Source organism: Anomaloglossus baeobatrachus, chromosome 6, assembly GCF_048569485.1.
Source record: "Anomaloglossus baeobatrachus isolate aAnoBae1 chromosome 6, aAnoBae1.hap1, whole genome shotgun sequence".
Classification (NCBI taxonomy): domain Eukaryota; kingdom Metazoa; phylum Chordata; class Amphibia; order Anura; family Aromobatidae; genus Anomaloglossus; species Anomaloglossus baeobatrachus.
In genome coordinates this window covers 302,322,250-302,343,705 of record NC_134358.1, presented here as the reverse complement: position 1 = coordinate 302,343,705, position 21,456 = coordinate 302,322,250, and the positions used below count along the sequence as shown (strand labels likewise).

At 46.0% G+C, this 21,456-nt stretch overlaps 1 protein-coding gene across 4 annotated transcripts in view; it reads left to right on the top strand.

The window, feature by feature from the left end:
* Positions 1 to 17,879, top strand: part of LOC142243224 (uncharacterized) — a 137,889-nt gene extending 120,010 nt beyond the window's left edge. For all 4 annotated transcript variants that reach the window (XM_075314898.1, XM_075314897.1, XM_075314896.1 and 1 more), the window contains 3 exons: positions 5,379 to 5,451; positions 15,246 to 15,503; positions 16,280 to 17,879. In XM_075314898.1, coding sequence (XP_075171013.1) covers positions 5,379 to 5,451; positions 15,246 to 15,503; positions 16,280 to 16,419 — 471 coding nt within the window. In that variant the 3' untranslated portion in view covers positions 16,420 to 17,879. The remainder of the gene's footprint in view (positions 1 to 5,378; positions 5,452 to 15,245; positions 15,504 to 16,279) is intronic.
* Positions 17,880 to 21,456: the final 3,577 nt, after the last annotated feature.

Here is a 21,456-nt window from a genome sequence, read left to right as displayed (position 1 = left end):
TTCCGTGACCCCAACAACTCCGCATTAGCGATGTCGTAGCGTTTAAAGCCCGCTTTAGTTATATGGATGTATACATTTTTTTTCTGTACATCTTTTTTCTCTCTTGCTCATAGCTTTGTTCTCGTTCATTTACCCTATTCTTTGCCCCCATTACTGCAATACACATAAATTAAAAAAGATGTAGGAGATGTAGAGCGCTGATGTGAAGTGAAAAAGACATGATTAATAACACCTAAAGGCCCCGTCACACACAGCGAGATCGCTAGCGAGATCGCTGCTGAGGCACGGTTTCTGTGATGCAGTAGCGATCCCGTTAGCGATCTCGTTATGTGTGACACCTACCAGCGATCAGGCCCCTGCTGTGAGATCTCTAGTTGTTGCTGAATGGTCCAGGCCATTTTTTTCAAAGGCGATGTCCTGCTGGGCAGGACACATCGCTGTGTTTGACACTGTGTGACAGGGTCCCAGTGACTGCTGAGATCGTTATACAGGTCGCTGATCGTTCCTGCATCGTTGGTAAGGTCTGACTGTGTGACATCTCACCTGTGACCTCCCAACGACTCACCAGCGATCCCTTTCAGGTCGCATCGTTTTCGGGATCACTGGTAAGTCGTTGTGTGTGACTGGGCCTTAAATCTCCAATAAGAGATGTAAACATTGGTGTGGGGTGGACTTCACCAACCCCTGCTGTCCAGGTTTGCCAAAGATATCTGAGTAGGCTTAAGGCTTCATAAATATATCCTCAAACAAATTCATGATTTATTGAAGATCACATAAGCCACAGAGCCTTGACGTGTTTTGGGGTTCACCATATCCCCTTTCTCAGGCGTTAAAGGGCTTATCTGTGAGTTTTATACTGCTGGACGATCCTTGGGGGTGTGATACCCCGATAATCCTCGTTGATCATCTCTTCCTGATGCCGGACAGCGGTGCTCAGCAGAACTACAGAGTATTATTTCAATACAGTCTCCTCCATCTCAAAGAAATAGCTTTGCTGGCTGTAATGAAGGTTTATTTTAACCCCTTCACGACCGACAGGCCGATTTTTCGCTTTCCGTTTTTTTGGGGGGGTTTTGCCATTCTTCTTCCGAGACACGTAACTTTTTTTTTTTTTCTGTCAATATGGTTATGTGAGGGCTCATTTTTTGCAGAATGAGCTGTACTTTTAAATGAAACAATGAGTTTTACCATATAGTGTACTGGAAAACGGCAAACAAATTCCAAATGCGGAAAAATTGCAAAACATTTGTGATAGCGCTATTGTTTTTGAGATATTTTATTCACTGTGTTCACTATATGGTAAAAATGATGTGTTGGTGTGATGCTTGATCGGTGCGAGTTTGCAGACACCAAACATGAATAGGTTTACTTTTATCTAAGGGGTTAAAAAAAATCAGAAGTTTGTCCGAAAAAAGTGGCGCACGTTTTACGCCATATTTCATGACCTGTAGCGTTTTTTTTGTGGGGTCAATGGTTCAGTGATGGCTTATTTTTTGTGTCTCAGGCTGACGTTTTTGATGATACCATTTTTGCGCAGATGCTACGTTTTGATCGCCTGTTATTGCATTTTGCGCAAAACTTGCAGCTACCAAAAAATTTAATTTTGGCTTTTGGAATTTTTTTGCCACTACGCCGTTTATTGATTTGATTTTATATCTTGATAGATCGGGTGTTTCTGAACGCGGCAATACCAAATATGTGCGTATTTTTTTATTTTTTTTTTAACCCTTTAATTTTCATTGGTGCGAAAGGTGGCTGATTTGAACTTTTTAAGGTTTTTCTTTTTTTTTAATTTTTTAAAACTTTTTTTTACTTTTTTTTTTTTATTTTTTTTTATTTTACTAGTTCCCTTAGGGGAGTTTATGGATCAGTAATCTGATCGCTCTGCCCTATCTGCTGATCACAGCTACACAGCTGTGAAGAGCAGATATACTTCTTTCATGTCTCACCCAGCTCTCGGGCGGGTGAAAGTGAAAGTGATTCATGTGAGCTACAGGAGTCATCACATGCCCTATGCTACCATGACAACCACCGGAAGTCACGTGATCACGTCAGGCAGGTAAGTAAATGCTTACCGCCGATGCCGTTATAATGGGGCTGTCACATATTGACAGCGCCATTTAAGCCGTTAAACGGCACGGGCAAATAACGATTCTGCTTGTGCCTAGCAGGCACACATCTCAGCTGGTAAAATAAGCTGAGATGTGCGCCGATCACTGCATGCTGCCGCCGGCAGACCGCGGGCAGTAACACGATTACCGCTAGGACGTAATATTACTACCTGCAGTCGTTAAGGGGTTAAAGGAACACAATTATGATGGGACCATTGTTCCTCATATATAATTCTGAACATGGAAACCTCTGGGAGAGGTCAGTGCATCAAGTATAAAGGACAAAAAGTTGGTGACCGCAGACTAAAATGATCGAATATGCGGGTATACCTAGGCCATAAACCAGAATCCTGGTGAATCTGCATAGTGTTTGGGACAAGAAATGGATGAGGATCTGCCCTTTGTGGAAAAAAAAAAGCTTTGTTAAGTAGGCTTGATGGATGTACAGCTGTAGCAATTATTTATTTGAGGACACAAGTAAATGTGATGCACATAAATCACAGTAAGTGCCTTTTGTCAAAATAGGTATCTGGTCTTTCCATTTATCCAGAGATATTACCAGGGTATTAACAGCTTTACCTTGGGGATTAAAAGCTTTACGGATATAAAACCACAGCTCCTTGTAAATGAATACCTATAAGTGAGTAAGACAAGATGGGAAGGCGAGGTTGGGGAAATTGCAAGGACAGGTCATGTCTAAATTGGAGATTGTGTTAAAATGGAATTTGGAGTTTTCCTTTCTATTTGTTTGAAGGAGAGCAGGATATTAATTATTATAGGTTTCCCAGTGCTCGCAAACCCATTAGGAATTAGTATGGTGCATCAGGTAAAATAAATGAGGGAGAGGGGTTATTTTAAGTGGAATTACCGTATTTTCCGGACCATAAGCCGCACATAAAAGCCTATCATTTTCTCAGAAATCGAAAGCGCGGCTTATAACCCGGTGCGCTTTATATATGGATACAGTACAGTACATGGCTTGAGCATTACGGCCACCGTAGTCAGGAGCCTCACTGAGTGCAGTGATATGTACAAATCTGTGCGCGGGAGCAGCGCGGATTATCTGTGCCCCAAAAATGCCTCCTGTTAAGCGACATGCTTATAATGCAGATTTTAAGATTAAAGCTATAAATCATGCAGTAGAGCATGGAAATAGAGCAGCTGCAAGATAATTCAACATCAATGAATCTATGGTGCGTAAGTGGAGGAAACAAGAAGATGCACTGCGCCAGGTAAAGAAGACCAAACTGAATTTCCGAGGAAACAAAGCAAGATGGCCACAGTTGGAGGACAAAATAGAACAGTGGGTTATCGAACAGAAAACCGCTGGTAGAAGCGTCTCCACTGTCTCTATTCGACTGAAAGCCACAGCGTTAGCACGCGACATGGAGATCACAGAGTTTCGAGGAGGTCCTTCATGGTGCTTTCGTTTTATGAAAAGACGTAATCTCTCCATCCGCACCAGAACTACTGTCTGCCAGCAACTGCCAAAGGATTATGAAGAGAAGCTGGCCATTTTCCGCACCTACTGCACAACCAAGATAAATGAAAAGAACATCAAGCCAGAACACATCACTAACATGGATGAGGTCCCCCTCACTTTCGATATCCCCGTAAATCGTACTGTTGAGAAAACGGGGACCAGTACGGTATCTATACGCACCACAGGAAACGAGAAGTCCTCTTTCACTGTAGTTCTCGCCTTTCAGGCTAATGGCCAGAAACTACCACCCATGGTCATTTTCAAGAGAAAGACTTTACCCAAAGAAAAGTTTCCTGCTGGTGTCATCATCAAAGCTAACCCAAAGGGCTGGATGGACGAGGAGAAGATGATTGAGTGGCTGAGGGAGGTCTACGTCAAGAGACCGGATGGCTTTTTTCACAAATCCCCATCCGTATTGGTTTGTGACTCCATGCGCGCCCATGTGACCGATAATGTCAAAGCCCAAGTGAGGAAAACTAATTCAGAGTTTGCCGTAATTCCGGGTGGATTAACCAAAGAGCTCCAGCCACTAGATATCGGCATCAACAGGTCATTTAAAGTTAAATTGCGAGCTGCGTGGGAGCATTGGATGACAGAAGGTGACCACACATTCACCAACACAGGGAGGCAACGCCGGGCAAGTTATGCCACTATGTGCCAGTGGATCGTGGATGCCTGGAAAAACGTATCAGTCTCCAGTGTAATCTGAGCTTTCAGGAAGGCTGGAATCATCACTGAAGAGCTAAGCAGCTGCAACGAGACTGACTCCGATAATGATGAGGGGGACCCGAGAATGCTTGATACAGAAATCGCCCACCTGTTAAACTCTGACACTGAAGATGAAGAATTTGATGGATTTGTGGAGGAGGAATGAACTGAAAATGTATTGATTTGCAGTTACCGTACAACTGAACAAGTTGAGTTACCGTACGTATTGTGAAAGAGTTACCGTAAATAAATTTTGACCTACAGTACAGTCTCAGGTTTTTCATTTACGGTAAAGTGAACCTTTCACCAGTTTTATGGCCCCTAAGCTGCGGCCACCACCAGTGGGCTCTTATATACAGCATTCTAACATGCTGTATATAAGAGCGCAGGCCGCGCTGTACAGCATAAACATCACTTTATAATACGGTACTCACCGAAACCGGTCACTCTAGTGCTGCTTGTCCAGATGGGCGTCACTGTTCTCCGACTTCAGGACTTCAGTGCCGGCGATTCTGTATGATGCGTCATACACACTCGCCTGCGCAGGACCTCAGTGCCAGCGAGTGTGTATGACGTGGACGCGTCATGCACACAGGCTTCAGAAGACAGAGGAGCAAGATGGCCGAAAGAGGAGGCGCCGGTCTCTGAGAACAGCGCCGCCCATCTGGACAAGCAGCACTGGAGTGACCAGTTTCGGTGAGTACCGTATTATAAAGTGATGTTTATGCTGTACAGCGCGGCCTGCGCTCTTATATACAGCATGTTAGAATGCTGTATATAAGAGCCCACTGGTGGTGGCCGCAGCTTAGGGGCCATAAAACTGGGGACAGGTTCACTTTAATGCGCTGCGGCTTATTATCCGATGCGCCTTATATATGAACCTAGGCGCCTTAGCCGGCGCTCACTGCTAATGCGGCTTATAATCCGGTGCGCCTTATGGTCCGGAAAATACGGTATTATTTTTTTTTTTTATTATTATTATTATTATTACTATTAGCTTGCATATAAAAATTACAGATTCTGTCATACTTCTTTCCATCTTGCATATTTTATCGGACTAATGTGTTTGTGTTTAGTACTGCACAGAAGCAGAGCACAGTCCAACTGAAGAACCTGAACCTACAAGGTCTACTGATTCCTGTGATCGCGGTAAGGATGACACCGCACAATTCTTATACATGTATATTGCAAGTGGTATAAATGTTTTGTTCTTGCATGCAAGATGGGAGTCAAAGGGAAGCGATCAACAGAGAATGACCTAATGTCTAAGTCGTTTTTTTGTGTTAAGTGTGGCCACACTTGTTTTATTTTTTCCATTGCACAGTCTGTATTAAAAATAAAAATAGAATTCCAGTGGTTTTCACACTGACCACTGGGGCTTTTCTAGACTTTATCTTTAGATTCTAAGGGGTACTTCACACACAGCGAGATCGCTACTGAGATCGCTGCTGAGTCACGTTTTTTGTGACCTCATTAGCGATCTTGCTGTGTGTGACACTGAGCAGCGATCTGGCCCCTGCTGTGAGATCGCTGCTCGTTACACACAGTGCTGGTTCGTTTTTTTATTGTTGCTCTCCCGCTGTGACAGCGAGAGAGCAACAATCCTGAATGTGCAGGGAGCAGGAGCCGGCGTCTGACAGCCTGCGGTAAGCTGTAACCAAGGTAAACATCGGGTAACCAAGTTGGTTACCCGATATTTACCTTCGTTACCAGCCTCCGCAGCTCTCACGTTGCCAGTGCCGGCTCCTGCACACGCCAAGCTAAGCGGTGTGAGCTGGTAACTAAGGTAAACATCGGGTAACCATACCCGATGTTTACCTTAGTTACCAGTGTCCGCAGCTTCCAGACGCCGGCTCCGTGCAAGTGCAGCGTCGCTTGCACGTCGCTGCTGGCTGGGGGCTGGTCACTGGTCGCTGGTGAGATCTGCCTGTTTGACAGCTCACCAGCGACCATGTAGCGATGCAGCAGCGATCCTGACCAGGTCAGATCGCTGGTCGGATCGCTGCTGCATCGCTAAAGTGTGAAGGAACCCTAACTCAGGAAATTAATATTTACATTAGTTACAATGGTCAGATCCTGAACCTATCTTTTCTATTCAAGTATCTAATGAGCCTGTGCAAAGGTCATTGTGGAGGGAGGAGGAGCAGGGGAGCTGTGACATCATATATAGTGAGTGGTGGACCCAGTGATATAAGATCTATATAGATGTGTTATCTGTCATTGTAGTCCTGCTTCTCATGATAAAGAGCTTGCTGAAAACCCTTCCTGAACGGACAGAAGGTATGAGTCTTAAAAAAAGCACCAGTGACCAGTGTGAAAATTACAAGATTTTTTATTTAATTTTTTTAAATAAAAATCATGATGGGAAATAAAAAAAATATTTTAAATAAATGTCACAGGAAAACCTAACTTTAAACAATGGTAATTTTCTGATAATAGCTTTCCTTTTAAACATCTTGTGCTTCTGTTGTTGCACCAAATTATTGGTATTTTTTCTTTGAGGACCCCAAAAGATCTTGTGAATATATTTTTTTTGTTGTAAAAGGAGTCAGAATTCTCATTTAAATTGAGTTATAATTCTGGAGTACATGCTATGTAGCACATTTATTGTGTGCGTCTGATGCTTACAAAGGAGTGTGGCTTAAAGGGAACCTGTCGCCAGTTTTTTGCCCTATAAGCTGCAGCCACCACCACTGAGCTTTTATATACAGCATTCTAACATGCTGTATATAAGAGCCCAGACCGCTGTGTAGAACATAAACACCTTATAATACTCCCGTATGGGGTCGGTGCAGTGCAAACTGGTCAGATGGGTGGCGCCGTTCTCCAGTACCGGCACCTCCTCTTTCGGCCCATTTTGTCCTCCTTCTGAAGCCTGGGTGCATGATACGTCCTACATCATACACCCTCGCTGGCATTGAAGTCCCACGCAGACACACTTTGATCTGCCCTGAGCAGGGCAGATCAAAGTATTGTAGTGCGCCTGTGCAGGACCTTAATACCGACCTTTGTGTATGACGTAGGACGCGTCATGCACCCCGGCTTCAGAAGGAGGACCAAGATGGCCGAAAGAGGAGGTGCCGGTACCAGAGAACGGCGCAACCCATCTGACCAGTTTGCACCGCACTGACCCTTGGGTGAGTATTTATAAAGTGTTTTTATGTTCTACACAGCGGCCTTGCTTTTATATAAGGCATGTTAGAATGCTGTATATAAGAGCCCACTGGTTGTGGCCGCAGCTTATAGGGCCCAAATCTGGTGACAGGTTTCCTTTTTAAGATTTGCCAAATTTTTGGTTTTAAGTAAACCAATCAGGAAGTGGTGTAAAGATAAATGTCTAAATATGTGCCAAATTTAGGATCTGGAATGAGCCACTGAGCAGTTTGGTGTATCTAGCTGTCCTATCTTAAAGGGAAACTGTCATTAAATCATTCTGCCCACACCACAGACATCATGAATCGGACACTGGCTGCACGATTGCCAGTAATGTTCTACTCTGAAATGTTTTACTTTTTGATTGCACAGTCCCCTCCTATGTATTTATGTAGGGAGAGACCTGGGGCGAAGAGAAGCTGCTGGGAACTTGCATTGGACTAGTCCTTGGCCGGCTTTTCAAATTATGACTGCCTTAATCACTGCAGCTTTTCAGAGTAAAACCTACGTGTCTGCAATTGCGCCATTTATTCCCTGATTAATGCTACTAGTGGTATTTAAAGATTTCCTTTAAGACAATAGTAATAATAAAATGCCTCCATATGTTCAACTCTCCTGAGTATCACTAGTGGAACATTTTGGGGCATATCATCAGCTAATGAGCAACAGAGTGCTGCTGGCACCAGCCATCCGTGGAGGATCCAGGCACCCTAATTTTTCGTGTGATATTACATCGGTTAGAATCTGATGCACAATGTTATGTCATACTCCAGCAGTCTTTTCTGGCGTGTGGAGGTCCATATTGTCCATTACTTTAATTTTGTACTGTGTGAGATTAGATTATTCAGGCTGTAAAATGCTAAATAGGCGCCATATTACAGCCATGGAAAAGAAGCTGAAAGGGAAGGGGCTGTGATTTTATATAATCAATTATTTTAAAGAAAATTAACTGTCTTGTTTTAATTTTTTTTTATTTATGAATTATTTTCTGCATCCAATGGTGGTTGCCATTTTCTTTTGCTGATGTGTTGGTGTCTGTGCACAATACTTATAAACCGCAAATATGGCAGCCCTTGGACATAGCAGACTGCGGTCAGTGTCTGGCCGCATCTTCTGCATTGTAGTTTCCTCCAGCTGTGAACTGGCCGTGCCTCCTGGGCTGTTCAGGTCACATCTATGTGGGGAGCCAGATTGGCACAACTGTCAGGCTACCATACTGTTCTGATGGCTAGAGAAGTCCTCGGTGCAGGGCTGCGTTGAGAGCACTGCAGACAGCGGACTTCATCCAAAGATGAGAGCACGGAAGCTTGACAGTAGTTTGAAGCACCGCGGTGCGATAATGACGCTGCTGTTCTCTGAACACTGAGCTCTATCTCAGTGTTACACCTCATTCAGGCATATAAAGAAGGCTTTACACTGACATAGCAGTGCAGTGTATCTAATCCTCACCATGTGTGATACAGCCACTAGTGCCGCGTATCTAAACCCATCATGTGTGATACAGTGAACAGTGCCAACTAACAGAACTGACACTGCCAGCCATCCTTGGTGACACTTTCCACATCTCAGTATCGCTTTGCAGTCACTAACATAATTGCTCCACACTGTGATCTGAAATTTGGTAGTGCTTAATTCTTTTGGAAATGCCCAGGAGAGGGGACGAGTGATGCCAGACACATGCGAGCAGAACCCGCACGCTTTTATGGCAGCCGTAATGTGAGCTAGCAGGGCACTAGGTTTTCATGGCAATATGCACAGCTGCTCCCCCTAAGTTTTTAACAAGGTCAAACCTTTTAAAAAAAAAAAATTTCATACCATTAAACAAATTGTATTTAATTAATCAATTAAACCTTAGAGTATTTTACATTTTTTTTCAATTGTTGAAGAAAACATTTCCTTTCATATTCCCTTTTTAAAACCAATTTTATTTTTTCTTCATCGTTCCTTATGGGAGACCCAGACCATGGGTGTATAGCTACTGCCTCCGGAGGACACACAAAGTACTACACTCAAAACGTGTAGCTCCTCCCTCCGGGCTATATACACCCCCTGGATGACAATCTAACCAGTTCAATGCTTTGTGTTCAGGAGGTCACACACACATGCATTTTCTGATTTTTCATTTTTAAGATTTTTGATTTCAAAGATATGGAAGAAAAGCGGGTCCAGTCTGGACTCCCGGCATGTCCCTTCTCACCCCACTGTGTCGGCGGTGCTGTTAAGGTTGACTTTACAAGGCTGGAGCCTTCACATGCCGCGCTCCTTCACCATCCTCTGAGGCTCTGGCTTGAAGTGGGAGCCATCACGGTCCTCTCTGCTTTGCAGGAGACTGGTCTCCATCCGCAGCCCTGTCAGGTTCCTGCCGGACGGAGCGTTTAACCCCCCCCAGGGACATGGCCCTGCGTCTCAAAAGCTAAGTATTGAGACGTTTTTCAGGGGTCCCGGGTACATTTATTGAGGGGAGAGTGTGTTTTGTAACTCTGCTGTGTTTTCCGGCCGGTTCTCTAGGTTTTTCCTGAGAACCGCGCCGAGGGTGCCTGCTCATCAGCCGCATGTAAAAATCTAGGCCCCGGCTTCAGTCGCGGCATAGTTTCGGTTTCAGTCCCTCTGCATGTCAGTTTTTGCAGGGGAGCAGTGCAGCGCCGCCCACCGGCCGTTCAGCAGAGGGGAGGACACTCCTCTCTGAGGAGATGTTTCCCTCCCCTGTATCTCTCCTTAGCCCTCCGGATTCCCGCTCTTGGGCTAATCCCCGCCCCCCCTCCTCACTCCAGCGCCCTTTTATCAGCGTTCTCACACTGATCGGCGCTGGCTGCTGCAGCTGCTGCATCCACTGGGGGTCTGAGCTGTGGAATCCGGAGGGCACACAAAAAAGCGGTCTGGTAAGCCAGAACCTCTGGTTGTGGGCTTTATTATACACTCTCAGGGGGTCATTCTATAGGAGTGTATTATTTACTGCAGAGCTCCACCTCAGCAGCATGTCTCTCACTAGGAGCAAGTCTGCTAAGCTGTACTCTATATGCACTGCATGTAAGCTCATTCTGTCTGAACCGAGCACATACCCACATTGTGATGCCTGCTCTAACATGGTGGTGCCTCAGCCTGGAGCCTCTTCAGGGGTCCCCCCGGCTGCTCCGGCCCCGGTGGCTGAACCCCCGGCTTGGGTAGCATCTTTTTCCAGTGCTATCTCCCAGTCTTTTGCCGACTCCATGGGACAGTTGTCCCGGACTCTGCTGACCATGCATCAGCCCCCTTCTCAGGGTGCCTCTGCTGCTCCGAGCTCTGCAGAACTCTCAGAACATGTTTTAGGACCCCGTCCCCCTAAACGGAGACGCAGGGACCCTTCTCCTTCCTCGTCCCACGGCTCTGATTCACGAGCTGAGGTGCAGGGCGAGGAGGATACTTTTACTGTGGGCTCAGACGCTACCTCTATGTACCCCATTGACTTATCTGAGGGTGATGCGGATGTTAGTGACTTGATTGCATCCATTAACTCCGTACTGAACCTCAATCCACCAGTGTCAGAGGAACAAGCCTCTCTGGTAGAAATACACCAGTTTACCTCTCCTAAGAGAGCTAGGAGTACGTTTTTTAACCACTCCAGTTTTCAGGCCACTGTGACCAAGCCCAGGGCCTGTCCTGACAAACGCTTTCCAAAGCGTAGTTCTGATGACCGTTTTCCCTTTCCACCTGAGGTGGTTAAGGAGTGGGCTCAGTCCCCAAAGGTGGATCCTCCGGTGTCTAGAATCTCAGCCCGGACAGTCGTTTCTGTGGCCGATGGCACTTCTCTTAAGGATCCCACTGACCGCCAGGTTGACCTTCTGGCCAAATCTGTATATGAGGCGGCAGGAGCCTCGTTCTCCCCGTCTTTTGCAGCAGTGTGGGCTCTTAAGGCAGTCTCTGCCTCTCTGGCGGAGATACATTCCCTCGCCAGGGACTCTATACCCGAGATGGTTGCCTTAACTTCCCAGGCTTCGGCCTTTTCATCCTACGCCATGTCTGCCATTCTAGAGGCTTCTCACCGCACGGCGGTGGCTTCCGCTAATTCTCTCGCGATCCGCAGGATCTTGTGGCTTCGAGAGTGGAAAGCAGACGCTTCTTCTAAGAAGTACCTTGCTGGGCTCCCCTTTGCTGGGTCCCGGCTGTTCGGTGAACAACTGGATGAAATTATTAAGGAAGCTACTGGCGGGAAGAGTACTTCCTTGCCACAAATTAAATCCAGGAAACCTGTCCAGGGCAGGAACCACTCGAGGTTTCGTTCCTCTAACTGGTCATCCTCTAAGCCCTCAGCTTCGTCCACTACCTCAGCCAAGGATCGTAAACCGCACTAACGCGCGAAGCCGCGTCCTCAGAAGAGCGGAGGAGCCGCTGCCACTAAGGCAGCCTCCTCTTGACTATCTGGCTGCGCCAGCAACGTCCTTGGTCGGTGGCAGGCTCTCCCACTTTGGCGATGTGTGGTTTCAACACGTCTCCGATCAGTGGGTGCGGGATATCATCTCCCACGGCTACAGGATAGAATTTTCTTCCAGCCCGCCAAACAGATTTTTTCTGTCCGCTCCCCCCTGCTCCAAGGCCGCCGCCTTCTCTCAGGCCGTGGCATCCTTGCAGGCCAACGGAGTAATTGTACCGGTTCCCGCCCGGGAACGGTTCAGAGGTTTCTACTCAAACCTCTTCCTAGTCCCCAAGAAGGACGGTTCCTTCCGGCCCATCCTGGATCTCAAGCTTCTCAACAAGCATGTTCAGGTGCGGCGCTTTCGCATGGAATCTCTGAGGTCGGTCATTGCCTCAATGACCCAAGGAGATTTTCTAGCATCCATTGACATCAGAGATGCCTATCTGCATGTGCCTATTGCGGTTTCACACCAGCGTTGGCTACGCTTTGCAATCGGAGAGGAACATTTCCAATTCGTGGCTCTCCCCTTCGGGTTAGCCACGGCCCCTCGTGTTTTCACCAAGGTCATGGCAGCAGTGGTTGCGGTCCTGCATCTCCAGGGGTTGGCAGTGATTCCTTACCTGGACGACCTTCTTGTCAAGGCCTCTTACTTACGTACCTAGGGATGCAATTCGAGACTCTGACGGCACTTGTGAAGCTGCCCTTAGTCAAACAGCAGTCCCTTCATCTGGCGGTGCGCTCTCTGTTGCAGCCCCGCCGTCATTCCATCAGGCACCTCATGCAGGTGCTGGGTCAGATGGTGGCGTCAATGGAAGCGGTTCCCTTTGCCCAGTTCCATCTGCGTCCCCTGCAGCTGGACATTCTCCGCTGTTGGGACAAGCGGACCTCTTCCTTGCACAGGCTAGTGGCTCTGTCGCCGCAGACCAGGAGCTCTCTTCAGTGGTGGCTTCGGCCCCTCTCTCTGTCACAGGGACGCTCCTTCCTGACTCCGTCCTGGGTGATCCTCACCACGGATGCCAGTCTCTCCGGCTGGGGAGCAGTATTTCTCCACCACCGAGCACAGGGCACTTGGACTCCGTCCGAATCAGCCCTCTCGATCAATGTGCTGGAAATCAGGGCTGTTCTTCTAGCTCTCGTAGCCTTTCACCACCTGTTGGCGGGCAAGCACATTCGAGTCCAGTCGGACAACGCGACAGCGGTTGCCTACATCAATCACCAGGGCGGGACTCGCAGCCGCCTGGCGATGTTGGAGGTTCAGCGAATCCTTCAGTGGACGGAGGACTCCAAGTCCACCATATCCGCAGTCCACATCCCAGGCGTAGAAAACTGGGAGGCCGATTATCTCAGCCGTCAAACCGTGGTCAGCGGCGAGTGGGCCCTGCATCCGGCAGTGTTCAGGTCAATCTGCCGCAAGTGGGGCACTCCGGAAGTGGATCTAATGGCATCCCGGCACAACAACAAGGTCCCGGTTTACGTGGCTCGCTCCCACGATCCTCAGGCCTTCGCAGCGGATGCGCTGGTTCAAGATTGGTCTCAGTTCCGTCTGGCCTATGTGTTTCCCCCTCTAGCTCTCTTGCCCAGGGTTCTGCGCAAGATCAGAATGGAGGGCCGTCGGGTCATAATTATTGCTCCGGACTGGCCCAGGCGAGCTTGGTACCCAGATCTGCTCCGTCTGTCCGTGGAAATGCCGTGGCATCTCCCGGACCGCCCAGACCTTCTCTCTCAAGGTCCGTTTTTCCGCCAGAATTCTGCGGCTCTCAAATTGACGGCGTGGCTCTTGAGTCCTGGATCCTGACGGCTTCAGGCATTCCTTCTGAGGTCATCTCCACTATGACTCAGGCTCGGAAGTCTTCCTCGGCCAAGATTTACCACAGGACTTGGAAGATTTTCCTGTCCTGGTGTCGCTCTTCCGGCCATGCTCCTTGGCCGTTCTCTTTGCCGACCATCCTGTCTTTTCTACAGTCCGGTCTGCAGCTAGGACTGTCCCTCAATTCCCTCAAGGGACAGGTGTCGGCTCTGTCGGTATTATTCCAGCGGCGTATCGCCCGACTGGCTCAGGTGCGCACCTTCATGCAGGGCGCATCTCACATCATTCCTCCTTACCGGCGGCCTTTGGATCCCTGGGATCTTAATTTGGTCCTCACGGCCTTACAGAAACCCCCCTTTGAGCCTCTTAGGGAGGTTCCCTTGTTTAGACTTTCACAGAAAGTGGTTTTTCTAGTAGCCATAACTTCTCTCTGGAGAGTCTCTGATTTGGCTGCGCTCTCTTCGGAGTCACCTTTCTTAGTGTTTCACCAAGACAAGGTGGTTCTCCGTCCGACTCCGGATTTTCTCCCTAAGGTGGTGTCTTCTTTCCACCTTAACCAGGACATTTCATTGCCTTCCCTTTGTCCGGCCCCTGTGCATCGCTTTGAGAAGGCGTTGCATACCTTGGATTTGGTGCGGGCGCTCCGAATCTATGTGTCACGCACCGCCGCTTTTAGGCGGTGCACCTCACTTTTTGTGCTAACCACGGGTCAGCGCAAGGGTCTCTTGGCTTCTAAACTGACCCTAGCTCGTTGGATTAGGTCGGCCATCTCTGATGCCTACCAGTGTTCTCAGGTGCCTCCACCGCCGGGGATTAAGGCGCACTCGACCAGAGCTGTCGGTGCCTCCTGGGCTTTCAGGCACCAGGCTACGGCTCAGCAGGTTTGTCAGGCTGCCACTTGGTCTAGTCTGCACACCTTTTCAAAGCACTACCAAGTGCATGCTCATGCTTCGGCAGATGCGAGCTTGGGCAGACGCATCCTTCAGGCGGCTGTCGCCCATTTGTGAAGTTAGGTTTTGCCTACTTCTCAGTTTGGTTTATTTCCCACCCATGGACTGCTTTGAGACGTCCCATGGTCTGGGTCTCCCATAAGGAACGATGAAGAAAAAGATAATTTTGTTTACTTACCGTAAATTCTTTTTCTTATAGTTCCGACATGGGAGACCCAGCACCCTCCCTGTTGCCTGTTGGCAGTTCTTGTTCCGTGTGTTTCACCGGCTGTTGTTGTAGACAGAGGTTCCGGGTTTTCCGAGTTTTACTCTATCTCTACTTATGGGTGGATGTCCTCCTTCAGCTTTTGCACTGAACTGGTTAGATTGTCATCCAGGGGGTGTATATAGCCCGGAGGGAGGAGCTACACGTTTTGAGTGTAGTACTTTGTGTGTCCTCCGGAGGCAGTAGCTATACACCCATGGTCTGGGTCTCCCATGTCGGAACTATAAGAAAAAGAATTTACGGTAAGTAAACAAAATTCTCTTTTTTATAGGCATAACAAGCTTTCACTTATTCTTCTCATCCTTTTAGGATCCAATCCTGGTTTTACCCAAAAACGAAATCTGTATCTCCCCATGACATTTCAAACTTGTGTTTCAGGACAGACAAATTATTCTACACCCAAAGCAACAAAAAAGAATGACCGTGAAAGCATGAATTCAGCCCCAGCTTCTCCGCCTAATTCATCCCTGACACGCGTTATCTCCAGTCGCACATCTTCTGCGGACTGTCAGCCAGGCTCACCTATTGTGATAGAATCAAACAGTCCAGGTTCTTCATCCGTGGCTTCCACATCAGTAATATTTATATGTGAAGACACCTCAAACAAGCCATGTGCAACAAACTCCACAAATAAAGGCAAGTGCCATCACCATAAAAAACAAACCCTAAAGGGCAGAATTTAATAGCAAGAATATTGAAGTTTTAAGTCTCTTCTGTGTCAGTATTGTTCTTTCTAACTCTGCATTGTATTTTGTCAGCTTATGTTAAATGGGTTGTCTCACAAAGTACTTTTTTAATTAATAAATCTTTGAATAATAGTAAGCTCTGCAACTGGATATGTTAAAATGTTCATGTGCTGAGATTTTATGACCGTGCCCCTGCTATGTACTGTGTAGTGGACGTGTCTGACCATATAGGAATATGGGCTGATCAGGAGACTGCTCCTGGGCCGGGAAGGAAACAAAAGTATACAGACTTTGCAGCTGATATTTTTCCCTGTGTGGTAGAACGTTTTTAAACAGGGAGGAAAATGTTTTACCTCACAGAAAGAATCCGCTCAGGAGATGTGGCATGATCAGACCATGTCCCTGTACAGTCAGCCACGGCCATTACACAGTACATTTCATTGGGCACATATATAAGATGGTCTCAGCATGGGAAAAAAAATGTTATCCACAATTGTAGAGCTTATGATTATTCTAAAGTCTATTGATTAAAATGTACTTTGTGGGACAACCCCTTTAAATATTTGCTGTACCAAAACCTATCTATTGGCAGGAAAAATTGTGCATAAAAGACGTGTGTTTCTGCCACATCCAATTATTAATAAAGTAGATTTCAGTAACCCGTGAATATTATGAATACATCAGCGTCTGTCTTAGTTATACCACTTACTGCTTTGTTTTCCACAGACAAGAGCCCAGTTCCTGAAGCAGACCCGTCCATGGAAAGTGAAAATTGCAGTACTGCTGAAGCAGCTTGTAGCGATGCTGCTGCTGCTGCTGCTGCTGATGATGATGATGATGATGATGATAATGATGATGAAATATAGAATATGTGAAGGTTTATAAAAAGGCCACAAATGTGTTTTGCAGTTCCAAAGGTTTTTGCAGGTTTTTTTTTGCACCATGATATTTCTAATTGAACTAGGGTCTTACCATGTCTGGAAGTTACATTCAGCGAGACAGTTGTAACCTTTGCCACAGACCTTTCCAGGTATGTGCCTATACCAGTAATCCACAACCTTTATTATCTTGAGAGCCACATTCAGTTATCATAAATGGTCGCCAGCTCAGTGGTACCCTTTCCAGAGCCCCACAGTCGATATATTGACAACCAAATCTTCTCCATATAAAGGACAACAAAATCTTGTGCCCCCCTCCCTTATAAGCAGTATACTCACATACACGTACATGCATACTTACATCCAGGAGTTCCCATTTTATCCCCATTAGTTATTCACACAGCAAGCCCATTGACCACAGTATTTCACCCAGCTTTGAGCACCCCTCTTAACTGGCAGTATCATCCTATCTCCAGTGTTTACGCTCTCTCCCCACCTGCATCCAGATCTGCTCTTCTGTGAAGGTTGACTCTCAAAATTCATCATCTGGAGACTTTCTCTTCATGATTGTTTGCTGAATTAAAGCTATTTTACATTTAAGCTGTGCAATACTTAGAAATCTTACTCCATTCCCTGACTGGAGTAAGATTTGTGGAGAGACGCACCACTTTTCAGACACACAGGATTGATAGAGATGTGTTCCGCTTGAATGAATTAAAAAAATCTGACTCCAACACTCCCCCCTCATCAACACTAGCGTCGTTCACGACTGTCTTGATGAATAAAGGTTGATTTGCCTTTCATCTGCTTTCCTTGGTCGACCACTTCTCTACAGTCATTTGCAATTTCTACAAAAGTGCTTGAACAGCACATGTTGGAAACCCCAGTTTGCTTTGAAATAATTTCTTGGGAGAGGCCCTGCTGATGCAGTATAACTACCTTGTGTCTTGTTGCTTTCTCAATCTCCCCATGGTGTATGACCTGTGACATGTGTCTTCCACAACCTTGTAGCAGAGTTTGGCTGTTCCTCACCCAGTTTTAAAGTGACCCTGTCAGCACAGATTGACTGTTCACATCAAGTATAGGTGCTTAGTGCATCATGGTGTAGCCAAACATATTAGTGTACCCTCCCACTTGCTTGTTTTTCATCTATCTCAACCCATAACCTCTTCCTTGACAGCTCTGGCTTCATAGAGCCAGGGAAGGACAGAGACGGATGGGAAAACAAGTAGGTGGCAAGGGGCCCTTACGTTTTTGGCCATGCCATAATGCATGGAGCTCGTGTACTTGGGTTGAACAGTGATTTTGTGCTCATAGACTTTCTTTAATGACTGTTTCAACCTACATGCGGAAATCATGAACATTACAGTCCCTGACAGGTTCTGTCGCTTATCCATGTTATGTAAATAAAAGCTTATAACCTAATCCATTGGTTTTATAAATTACTCTTTTTGAAAGCTGAAACCCTCCCAAATTTGGTTTAGGTTATGAAAATAAAGTTGCTGCAAAGCTGAAATATTGATCATTTAATGAACACAGAAAGGTCAGATTTTGGCAAGACAAAAGTTTTGTCGCCCACAGAAAGTAATGTGAAATTCAAACAAATAATTAACCTCTAATACAAAGATATGTTGCATAACATTGGTGAATGAAGTTGTGGTGCTATTAGAGCCATATTTAATATTTTGTGTGACTTCCATGAGCTTGAAGGACTGCATCCATGTGGTTAAACAATGATTCATACAATTTATTGATGAAGTAATCAGGAATAGCAAAGAATGCAGTCTTACATGCCTCCCAGAGTTCATCTAGATTATTTGGTTTTGTCTTCTAAGCTTCATCTTTCATTCTACCACAAACATGCTCAATGATGTTCGTCTGGGGACTGGGCTGCCAGTCCTTGAGCACCTTGATCTTCTTTGCCAGGAGGAACTTTGTTGTAGAGATAGATGTATGAGATGGAGCACTATCCTGCTGCAGAATTTGACCCCTTTTATGTTTGGGAATGTAAGAGGTAGCTAATACTTCTTGCTATTTTAGGCTATTAATATTGCCTTCCACCTTGCAAATGTTTTGCACACCCCCATACTAAATGTAACCCCAGACCATGATCTTTCCACCACCAAACTTAACTGTTTTCTGGATCCATACGGCCTCCAGTAGGTCTCCTGCAGTATTTGTGGCGGCTGTGGTGTAATTCAACTGAAGATTCATTAAAGAAATACACCTTCTGCCACTTTTCCAGTATCCATCTGTTTAACAGGCTGTGGGACTTTGCAAATGCCACACGTTTTTGTAATTACCTTTTGTTTAGTGCTAGCTTCTGGGCACTGATTCGACCATGGAGGCTATTTTGAGACCGAATCCTACAAACTGTTCTAGTTGACACAGGGACTTGATGTGACCAGGCCTTTTTGGAGCTCTGCTGCAGTGGAAGAGCGGCTGGCTTTGGATTTTCTAACCAACAAACGTTCCTCCTGAGCAGTTGTCTTGACGCTGAGACACATTAAAGGTGCCAGCCACCTCTGCAGTGGATTTGGTCTTCAGCCTCTTGATAATCAAGGCTTTTGTCACAGGGTGGATTTTTGGCATGTTGTCAGAGGTCAAGTTGCAGTTCAACTGAAGGTCTGGGGGTGCTGGGTTTCTTTTTATACACACCCATTAATTAACTGATCATTTAGTGAGCACAGGTGAGGCTGTAAACTAGGATTAGGTGCATGATATGACAAGGCGACAAAACTTTTGTCTTGCCAAAATCTGACCTTTCTGTGTTCATTAAATGATCAATATTTCAGCTTTGCAGCAGCTTTATTTTCAAACCCTATACCAAATTTGGGAGGGTTTCAACTTTCAAAAGAGTAATTTATAAAACCAATGGATTAATTTAAAGTCAGGTTACAAGCTTTTATTTACATAACATGGATAAGCGACAGAACTTTTGTCAGGGACTGTATAATTGATTCATACGCCTGACTAAAATCAAAATGCCTACAAGTGTACAGGGAAGAATTGATGCTGATTTGAAATTAAGACTGGGGACACACGGGCTTTGTGAGTCAGTCGCATAAAACTCTGCTCCTGCTCTTCTGAGTGTAAGTCAAATGTTATGCGAGTGCCATGCCACTGTGATGCAATCTTGCGATCACAGCACAGCCGCGGAGGACAGGGCGGCCGCTGCGAAGGAGAGCGAGGGACTAATCTCCCCATCTCCTCCATTGTTAGCTGATGCGATTCTCGCAATGCACTTCGGTGTTATGCGAGTGCAATGAGATGTTTTTCTCACACCCATAGACTTGAATGGGTGCTAGAGAAAACAAATCGGATTCCACCCAAGGCATGCTGCAATTGGTTTATCGGCCCCATAGAGTAACATTGGTCCAAGTGGAATTCGATTTTTTTTTATTGCATTCCACTCGCTCCGTTTTTCTCGCCGTGTGTCCTTACCCTAAAGGACGGTCACATCAAATATTGAATTAATTTCCATTTTTCGTTTGTTCAGTTTTTGGCAGGTGCAGAAAAAATGCTACAAAGTGCTTTAAATCGCACGGTTTAATTTTTTGGATAGAATAGTCTTGAGACGTATAGTCTGCTATACTTTTTTAATGGCTATTCTGGGTGTGTTTTATGTGGGAACTATATATTTAATGTTCACAATTGAATTAGGCGCTATTAGAGGCATTCAAGAAAACCATTCCCAAAAAATTTTTTATTGGGGTAAAAAAAAATGTTTTTTCTGCTTTCAATGCTAGAATCTGATTATATATTTGTAGCTAAATATATAGGGTGCCCCTAGAGAAGTAATATTCCCATGAAATTCAGACTCTGTTATGTTGTCTTGCCTGCATTAAAGGATAACCATCGTTGTAATTTATTTTTCCATAAAAACAATAGTACACATGAAAATAGGCAACTGTGTAATAGATCGTATCAGACAAATCTGCTCCTTTTTCTGCCAGGATTGATCAGTCAATATCAAAAGTCTCAATTTTGGCACAGAAAGTAGCAGATTTCTTTGATAAGATATACCGTATTTTTTGGACTATAAGATGCACAGGACCATAAGACGTACCCTGTTTTTAGAGGAGGAAAATAAAATTTTAAGCAAAAAATGTGGTCATGACACACTTATGGGTCGAGTATCTGCTACTGACACTGTTATGGAGGTAATTTCTCCAAATTCTCTACTAAGGTACCCCATCTTGGTAATGATCCTCCTGCCTTGTATATCATCCCCATCCTTGTATATATGTACTTCATCCTGGTATATATTTCCATCCTGCTATATACCACCATCATGGTATATATTCCCATCCTGCTATATACCGCCATCATGGTATAGCCCCCATCCTGCTACATAGCGCCATCCTGGTATATGCCCTTATCCTGCTATATACCCCATCCATCCTGCTATAAACCATCATCCATCCTGCTATATACCCCCATCCATCCTGCTGTATACCCCCATCCATCCTGATAAATACCCCCATCCTGCTATATGGCCTGTATCTTGCGGCACACAAAAAAAATAAACGTTTACACTCAACTTTCCTCGCTCCATGCAGCATCGCTCCTCCTCCTGTCAGTGCCGGCAGCAACGCCACTGGATTGCGGAGCCGTCACCGTTGTCTGCAGCATCGCTCGTCCTCCTGTCTGCCTGTCAGCTGACCAGTGTGGAGACTAGCGGTGCGCACAGCGATGACGTCATCCCTGTGCTCACCGTTCTCTATACAGATCAGCTGACCGGCAGACAGGAGGACAAGCGATGCTGCAGACAACGGTGACGGGTGAGTATACTTATTCACTGCGCCCCGCAGTGTATGATGATGATGTGCGGTGAGCAGTGAATACAGCCACACATAATCACTCCAGGCTGTAGTTGCCAGGGGTGATCATGCGGGCTGGCTGTTAATTATGCGCACACCCCCCGCCCATCATCCCGCACACCTGTCAGTGCCGGCTTCAGCGTTGAGAGATGATGGGCGTGCATATCAAATGAGCAGGCCCACATGGTCACGGCAGTCTGCT